At 36.0% G+C, this 10,026-nt stretch overlaps 1 protein-coding gene across 3 annotated transcripts in view; it reads left to right on the top strand.

The window, feature by feature from the left end:
• Positions 1-9,221, top strand: part of CDH7 (cadherin 7) — a 125,485-nt gene extending 116,264 nt beyond the window's left edge. For all 3 annotated transcript variants that reach the window (XM_060310428.1, XM_060310427.1, XM_060310429.1), the window contains exon 12: positions 6,506-9,221. In XM_060310428.1, the coding sequence (XP_060166411.1) occupies positions 6,506-6,999 (494 nt within the window). In that variant the 3' untranslated portion in view covers positions 7,000-9,221. The remainder of the gene's footprint in view (positions 1-6,505) is intronic.
• Positions 9,222-10,026: the final 805 nt, after the last annotated feature.

The following is a 10,026-nucleotide window of genomic DNA, read 5'->3' on the forward strand; positions in this document are numbered from 1 at the left end:
TGAGGGTTATCAAAATCACACGTGTACGAATGGTAAAATGTATGTTTCTTTCTGTGCACCACTTATATGACTCAAATTTTAGCAAGACCACAAAGATAGGGACTGAACTGTGTAAGAATTTATTACAGAAATTTAGAAAAACAAAAATTTTAACAAAATCACATAGTGCTTACTATGTATAGCACTATTTAAGTACTATACAAATATAAACGCAATCTTTGTAAAGTTACTGTGAGACATTTTCTTTGAAGTAAGTACTATTATTTCCATTTTGGAGAGGAGGAAACAGGCAGGGGAAAGTAGAAGTTATTTAAAAGCTAAGTTTACTTGCCCATTGATGTGGATAATTATAAAACATTACTGAACTTGTAGTCTGATTGTGCTAGCAATTTTTCATTTAGGTCAGTTTTCAGTTACACCTAATAAATAAATAATAATTGTAGTATAATAATTTTCACCATTCAATATGTCATTTGGCAATAAAATCTCCTACTATAAGAGTAGTATACCTTAAGACCATATGCAGTTAAGAGTTTTCTAGTATTCCCAAATCTTTTGTTTAGATCAACTGTCCAAAAGAAATACATCGTGATTCACAAGTGTGAAACACATATGTAATTAAAATTTTTCAAGGAACCCCATTAGCAAAAACTTTTTAAAAAGTGAAATAAATGCTAATAATATATTTAATTTAATGTAGTATAAACTACCGTAATTTTAACATGTATCAATAAAATTATTAATATATTTTACTTAACAAATTAAGTCTTCAACATCACATGGACATTTTACACTTAGAGCACATCTCAATTCACATTTTAACTAGCAATAGCCACATTTCAAATGCTTGTTCACCGCTTGTGGCTCATGGCTACCATGTTGAATAGTGAAGATTTAGACAAGTATTTTATGACTAATAAGAAATTCTGAATGTTTATAAGTTTCTTGGTGAAGGCTGGCTCATTCTTCAAGTCTTACCTTAGTGTCATCTTGTCTGCATTCTCTGAGCATCCTGGCTGTACCTTCCTATACATATTTTCTTAGTGTATGTTATAATGCTATATAGTTGCATTATATAATAAATTTTTTCTTATATAAAATACTGAACTTAATGGCAAGAGCTATCTGCATATCTCCATAGTAGCTTGCCCGTACTTTGTCAATTTAACAAATATTTATTGAAATCTTAGTATCAGATACTGTTTTTTGTGCTCTAGATATATCTGTGCAGAATAAGATCACTGCCCTTATGGGGCTTACAGTTTTAGAAGGTCTGTGCTCAGTAAAAATACTGTTGAATTAAATGAAATTCAGGCACTAACCTTTTGGAAGAAGTCTATAAACAATGGGTTAATCTTAAGAAACTGATATTTAACAGGTTTACATATAGTCTTGCAAATGAAAACAAAAACCTTTTACAGATTTTTAAGGATGGGGAAAACTGGCCTGATGGTAGTATACATGACTGAGTGGTTTAAAATGAACCCCAGACTCAGGATTTGAAATATGTTAATACATGAATGGAAGAAGTTGTTCTTTAACATAAGTAGCCTCATTTAGAAGTTGGCAGCATTTTGTGGTGATCAGATTATATTTGCAGAATTCTATTTAGTTCTGGGTAAATAATTCTACCGTTAGCCGCTGGGAAGTGGGTTAGGAAAATAAGAGTAAAATACTGCCAAGGTGATTCAGTAAAAAGCATGTTCCAGGCTAACTGTCTGCATATGTATCTGACACACACCACAGTGAAGGTTAGAATAAAGGAGTTCACTAACTTATAGTATCAACTTCTAAATTTTTCTCCATCTTCCGTTCTGTTTCTCTCGGGTTTGGGAGACTGGTGCTCTCCTGGTCTGTGTGCTTTGCACCCATGCATGTCTGTACCTTCTTACAACGAACTGCATGACGACTTGAACTCTATTTATCTGTGTAAATATAGCCTACACAGTGAGCTACTTGGATGCGGGGAACCTCTCGTTATATTTTGTCAGCGCCCAGCACTTACTTCCTACATACTGGAATGCTTGGAGAGTGTTGCATCGGATATTAGGAAACTGAATTCTAAAATCAGAAATTAGGTCAACATTATGCATTCTAACTTCTTTTCTCACATCTACTCTTCCCTACTTCCTTAGTCTAATCAGAATGATTTTTTTCAAAAAATACACCTGATCATATTGTGCCCTCCTTCACGCTAGTTGGCTCGTGGGCCGGCAGGGCCTGGCTGGTGCCTGTGTCTCCTGGCTTCCCTCCTGTTTCTTTCTTTGCTCTCCACCCACACGTTGGCCTCACACCTTTGCTCACTGGTTGACTGTGCCGAGAATATTCTTCCATATCACATCTCCACCCTCAGCCTTCGGTTACTCTGCCTTAAGGCCTCCCCTAACCTGTTTCCCCTAATACATAGCCTTAAAAGATCATACTCCCTCTTCAGGAATAATTATCACTGTTCTACTTTTACATACAGTTCTCTTGTGTGATGAATATCTGTCCACCCCATTTAATTGTAACTTCCATGAGGAAATGTGTCACGTCTACTGCTATGTGCACCATCATATCACTATACCAAATGCATAAAATGGTTAGCACATCAGTGTGAAATAGATATATAAATTCACAAACCAGCACGATTCAAGTACATGTCTAGACTTCAACTAGACCTAAACCTTTCCTTCTGTCTCCACTCAGAAGTATAGTCCAGATGATAGAAAAGATGTATGATAAAACCTCTTAAAATATGTAATCTTGTGCTTACTTAGGCAGAAAGTATTCCTTTTAATACAGCAATTATCTCCATAACCTCTGAAGAACAGTTAATACTTGTTCCATGTAAAGGTTAAAATTTATTTTTTATAGCGTGCTCAAGCAGTTAGAAATTAATATTCTCCCAAGTCACTGAAATGTTAAATTGTCTAACCTTCTAAAACACTTCACATTTTTCCTCAGCTTCAGGCAAGACTGGAAAATAAGACAAACGCCATAAGATATTAATATGCTTAATGGGCATTGAACCCATGGGCTGACGCACCCCTGGGTTCTCACATTTCACTTTTACTAAACACTATAATTGAGGGTCAAAAGGCAACTGTATTATTGGTGGCGTGAAAATACACTTACAATAGAATGTAATAATTGTGAGATATAGATATCTATGACAAGATCCATTGTAATTATAAGAAGGAAAGAAAATTGAGAACTTGGAAATGTTTTGCATTCTTAGACACTGACTTAAATGAAAAGGGCATCTAATTCTTACATAATTCTTCTCTTCTTCATACCCTCATTACTCTTGTGCCCATTCACTTCTTCCATCTGATTTTTGTACTCAATTGGACATTTGCTCCCCCTCAGTTTTGCCCTCCAATATGTGTAACAGATTTCTCATCTTCACCTACCTCCACCTGCCCACCCATCACGATTCTCTCCCTGCTACCTCTCCATTCCATGTCTTACTCGGTTTGATTTCTTAACGAGAAGTCTTTCTTGGTCCACCTTTCTGTTGCAATCACTTATTTCTGGGAGACTATGTAAAAAGTTTCAGAAACTAAAGTATATAAATCTAAAATTCTTTTATTCAGATTTCCTGATGTGTCTTCCTCCAAGCTAGCAATTGTCACCTGAGTTCTCGGCTTGTATCTTGTACCTTCTGTGGAAGGTCTAAGCCCACAGTGTGATAGAAAGTGCAAAAGCTTTGAAGACAGGAGTACACCTTACCCTGAGTTACTATCAATACACTGACCACAGATTGTTTCACATGTCTGAGACAACCACTGAATGGGAAATTACCTACCCCAGAGAACGGCTGTGAGGGTCACATGATACATCCTGTGTACAGACCATCATTTTCCACCTTACTGCCTTCTCTCTCTCTCCAGTTTAATCTTTAGTGCACAAGCCCTGATGCATACTTCATACACCTTCTACTTTGCTTGTTACCTAACTTCGTTCATTGTTTTTCCTTGGTCAAAGGAGAAACACAGTGTCTTCACTTGCTGTGTTCACAGAATTTTGAGTTAACATTCTTGGTGGGTCGGAGGATAACAATGAAAACATCTCTGTTGCACACTGGCAAGTGCCTGGCATTCTGTTTACTTCTACCGACATTACTCCCCAATCTCTTTTCCACCCCGTGAGCCCTGAACTTGGCTATAATTGTCACATATGGCTACGTGCAGTTCAAGTTACTTGCCCAAGATCACACAGCTAATATTTGGAAAGACTGGACTTTTATCCAAGGCCTTCTTGACAGCAAAGTTAAATACCAGAATGTTAGAACAGAAACATATTAATCTCGTAAACATGTCTTTGTTGTAACATTCTAGCATGGAGTTTGAAAACTAAAAGGCTTTAGGGGTGGTAGAAATGCTAATTTTCAGAAGACCAAAAGGGACAGGGTTGGGAATACACTTAGCAGGGAGGGCAGACGCATGGCAGAATATTTATGGGAACAGACAGGAAATGAATGGTATTTCATTCATTTCAAAAGCATTGGCTTTTGAACTACGTTTCCTACTCTGATGAAGCCAGTTGATAACATTTAAATGTAGTAAATAATATCAAGAAAAGAGAATTAAGCACTTATGTGCCATGGCAACATGAGAAGGTGGCCAGAAAGTTCAGAAATGTATCTCAGTTTCTAAATTGTAGGCTGTGGATAAAGCTTATGGGGGAGCAATAGGCCAGGGTCAAATAGGAAAGGAAATAAAATAGGGCCCCAGTAAACAATTGATTTCCCACTATTTCCAAAGATCTCCCATAAAAATATCTTTGTCAGTCATATTCCTGTTGATGATAGAGAACAAATAGACACATACTTAAGAAAGCATATACTTTTCATTGATAATAAAATCATTTTCGTTAAATAAATCCTTAGAGTTTTGGTTTTTTAAAGCAGACTGAGTTGAAGGCTGAAATATGCTTCACCCCTAGTCGTTACATTTAATTACTCTGAATTACCTTGATGTCTTAGTTTTATGTTTTTATTCTCAAATTATTCTTAATGCCAAAGAAATAACTTAAAAGGTATTTTAAATATAAATATTTCAAAGTCCTTTTTAAAACTATGCTGAGAGTAACGTACCCCAAACAATAATCCACTTAGTGTATATTTTGGGCCTCCTAGACCTTGCAGGAAAAAAAATATTGTGATTAAAAATTATTAAGAAGATAACTTACTTGTAGACAGATCATTAAAGATAATTCACTAACATATATTTTTGAATTCCAAAATTCAAGAATACTTTCTACTTCATTTTGACTTGATTCAACAGGCCATGAAATCTAATGTGTTCCCAATTCGGCAAGCATTCAGTCACTCATAGAGCAGATTGGTCACCTTCTTATTAGTGTACAGTCACCCAGCTCTATCTGTAGGGAATTGGTTCCAGGAACTCCGATATACCGAACTCCAAGGACGCTCAAGTCCTTTGTATAAAAGTGGCATAGTATTTGCATATAACCTATGCACATCCTCCCCTATGTTTTAAATCATCTCTAGGTTACTTATAATACCCAGTACAATGTAAATGCTATATAAATAGTTGTAAATTCAATGTAAATGTTATCTAAAATAGTAGCCTATGTAAAGCAAATCCAAGTTTTGCTTTTTGAAACTTCCTGGAATTAAAAAAAGAAAATAGTTTCAGCCCGGGGTTGCTTGAATCTTTGGATGTGGAACCTGCAGATACAGAGGGACAGCTGTCCTTATTAAAAGGCACAAAAGTATATTCAGTTTGTTTAGAGTAGCCAGTGTAGTTGTTCTCTGCTTTCCAGTGCAAACGTGCTTTATCATTTATTAATTTTGATAAAGGAAAGAAAATTCCTAATGTTAAAGGGATGATTGATTTCTTCAGTCAGACTTTGGCTACTGCTAAAATCTCACAACCTGTACTCTCTCTCTAGGTATAATACATAAAAACCAAGTTCAGTGTTTCATACTGAAAGTGGGACTCTATTATAAAGAAGGTTTTAATGTTTGTATATGGTCTGAACATGCTGGATTTTATTTAACAGCTGAGTTTCATAGACAAGTACTAGGCATTTCTCCAAAGAACCAAGCCAAATGCTATAATCCATTTCCTTCTGAAATTGCAGTTGTTAAATTAGACCCCCAAACATTTATGAATGTCACTTTGCCTTTCCAGCAATTAAGGAGTTCAAAAAAAAAATCCCTTGGTGTTTCATGGCTTTGAAATTATTTATCCTCCCCTGGCCCTTCCATTTGCTCTGTCAAATGCTTTGGGGGTTACGTTCAAGAGGGAGACATCAATTCTGAACAGGTGTGGAAAAGGGTTTCTTGATGTATAAAAAGTGTTCTATTTTAAAGACGCTTTAAGCAATTTTAGCACATGTACTGCTGTGAATTCCCATGGAAGTAGGCGGCCCATTCATTTCCCTTTAAAGGGCAGAAAAATCAAAAATCAACATCAGAGGCGTAATTTCGCCAGGGGGAGGGAGCGGCCGGCGAGTTTACTGAAACTTTCCCTTTGCTGTCTCCTTGTTTCAGTGTTGATCCTCCTGATCGTCACTATGAGAAGAAGGAAAAAAGAGCCCCTTATTTTCGACGAAGAGAGAGATATCAGAGAAAACATCGTTAGATACGATGACGAGGGTGGGGGGGAGGAAGACACAGAAGCCTTTGACATGGCCGCGCTCAGAAACCTCAACGTCCTCAGAGACACCAAGACCCGGAGAGATGTGACTCCAGAAATTCAGTTCTTGAGTCGACCGACTTTTAAAAGCATCCCAGATAATGTCATTTTCCGGGAATTTATTTGGGAAAGACTGAAGGAAGCCGACATTGACCCCTGCGCCCCGCCTTACGATTCCTTGCAGACATACGCCTTCGAAGGAAATGGCTCGGTGGCTGAATCGCTCAGCTCGCTAGATTCCATCAGCTCAAACTCTGATCAGAATTACGACTACCTTAGTGACTGGGGACCGCGTTTTAAACGACTCGCAGACATGTACGGAACTGGCCCGGAGAGTCTGTACTCATAGCCCTGGAACGTTAGTTTGAAATGTACTGAAGAAAAAGTAAAAGCAAAAAACAAAACAAAACACCACTACATACAGAAAACAAGAACTCCACTTGCTAGAGGAAATGGTTGTAAATATCTCTCCATTTTTAACCGTTTAGGGTTCTGCCTTGGTGAAGCATATCTTCATTAGACTTATCCAAGGGACTGCACTGACCACAGACTGAGCATTTGAAGGCTTTTTGATAAAAAGAAATGCTCAGTGGTTTGTGAATAGATAGCAACTCTCAGATACCTGCAAAGGCACCTAACCTCTGTAAGTAGTGCCCTGTGTTGTCAGTGTTGCCAGGGTGTCCTGTACATACCTTCACGGTACTGGCAGGGAGGGGAATAAAACATGATATGCCAGGATTGAAAAGTCCTGGAACTTCTTGCATATCAAAACTTGGGACAAATTTAATTTACAGTGATGCTTTCAGCTTGCTAGATTAGAGCATCCAGCAGAATTTTATTGCTGTCAGTTAGCAAATACATTTTATTTAGCAATATAAATATTCTTAGAAAATCCTCCCCAATCCTCCAATACAAGCCAATAAAATTTGTTTTAAGGCAACATAAACCATTGTTTAGCAAATAAATTCTGAAATGTTCCAAATAAGCAAAAGGTAAATCATTCTTAAAGTTGGCAGTCGTTTTGAGATGCTTGTGTAGGTATGAAGAAAAGTTGCTGTCTATTCGTTGATTTTTTTATTATCTCTTCTGATTTGTACAGGAGACTATGTTTTCTTTTTTATTTGACACATGGTGTTATATTTATTTTGGACCTCCAATCTCCACTCAATTCAGGTCCATCTTCCTGCCTCAGAATATTAAGCTCATCAGAACATGCTGATTTTTCTCCAGTCTGAGCTACATGGAGGAAATGAAGCATGGAAATGGAAAAAAAAAAAATAGTAGAGCAATTGAGGCCTGTTGCTGTTCACGTCTCAGAGAGGAACACAGCTACAAGGACGTATAAGTTGTTTGTCTGAGCCATTAAAATTTACAAAACATTGAAAGAAAGTATTTGTACTATAGAAGGAAGATTTCAGAGAGAATTGAGATTTTCTTTGATGCAAGATTGATTTTTCAAGGTCAAATTCTATATGCTCCAAAGACTTTCAAGAATGTTTTCCCCTCACCCTCTATTGCTGTAAAAATATTGAGTAAAGGACAGATTTTTTGAATATATCTTAAACAATGTAATGTTATAAATTTCAAAACCCACCATTAAATTCTGATGCAAATATGTTCCTCAAGAATTAACCAAGCACTGTATACTTTCTATACCTGTTTAGATGTGCCAAAGTGAGGAGAAAAATTAAGTGATCACATGTGTTTGAGAAAGAAGAATTTTATGACTAAAATAATATTTCTACCTAACATTATTTTCTAGATTAATACTAGTTTAATGTGAATATATTCACATAAGAATGAATTTAGTTTTTTCTTTCTTTTCTCCTTTTAAAAAAGGGTTTATTGTTGGGTTCCTAATAAATCTACAGATAGTGGACACTGTATAGGAAACTGTGTTTCTAAAAGTGCTTCTTTCTGAAAGACGAACACTGGAACAAGAATATCAATCTTTTGATTACATGAGGAGAAACTGTAGGATTCTGTAAAATTGCAGCCCATCTTTAGAAATGAAGTATGTGAAAGTGGCCTTCAGCTCCATCAAAATAAATAGTTCAATCAGTATGGTTATCTGCAAACAGTCCTTTCATTTGAATAAAGTTTTATAGACATTGTTTCATGACTAGATGCTTCTTGCTGTATTAATATATATATGAAAAATCAATTTTATAATGGTAAATGATACTGTTCATGACTTTTAGTCACGTGTAAGTTTCTCAAATTAAAAAAGTAAAGCATAGTACACTTACCCAATTTCATAAAATCAGAGTGTGGTGCAGGAATTATATAGGTGTTACATCAGCAAGCTAATGAGAATAGTTTTTTAATAATCCCCTTGTCTGCAAGAAGATAAAATACTTTTAGATTATGATATCAAAACTGCTGATTGTTGCATAAATATAAGTTTGAATGTATTTTAGAAAAGGAACATCACATCATTCACCTTGCTTTCTCTCCTTTTAAATATATTATATATATATATATATTTTTTTTTTTTTTTAATTTCGTTTTTGCCAGTAATAGATTGGGGAAAAAAGATTCAGATTTAAATAAAGATTTGAAATTCTTGCATATATTCAACTGCTATTTTATGTGTGGAAAATGATAACAAAACAATATTGAACTTGATTCAATGGTATTTAAAAGAAATCTTGAGATGGCTGGAAGAATGTCCCTAATAGAGATGGAATTTATATGAAGTACTCTAGCTAAGCTTATTTGTAATGGTGGTGAATTTGTTATTTTAGTTTTCTTTTTTCCTTTTGAAATCTAAGGCTGTATATGTTTATCTGACATGATACTTGAGAGATAGGCTCTGCTGTAAACCCAGAGACTAGAACAGTTGATCAACAAAAATCAATGTTAAAGCTTGTTACAAGGTCCTCCAAAAGCATTTAAATAAATACCTATTATCTAGTTACTAAAATTCAGTGGTGGACTGGGGCCAGCTCAAACCAACTCCTAAGTACCAATTATGCATTGGTCTTTCCACCTTTCCATATGTCTTTCCATAGGTCTTTCCATATGTCTTTCCACCTCTGCTTCTAGTGATATCATTTCGGTAGGTCAGCCTTGGTGGTAATATTTAGACCACCATGGAAATCACCAAACACTACATTCCCCCCACCCCGTAGAACTAGTTGTGAAATGTTTACCAACACTTTGCTGCTTACTTATAAAAGGAAACCTGATGGTTGTAAATATACTATGAGTGAACAGAATATCAAATAATGATGACATGAAAGGAATTTACGTCCTATCCTACTACTAAATAAGACTCATGTGGTAGTGATTTCCTGGTATCAGATCCTTGGAGCTACAGAGAGAAAGGGAGGGGACCCACTTCGTTATGGAAAGCAATGGCTTAATAATTCCC

The sequence above is a fragment of the Globicephala melas genome, chromosome 13 (genome assembly GCF_963455315.2).
Source record: "Globicephala melas chromosome 13, mGloMel1.2, whole genome shotgun sequence".
Taxonomy (NCBI): Eukaryota; Metazoa; Chordata; class Mammalia; order Artiodactyla; family Delphinidae; genus Globicephala; species Globicephala melas.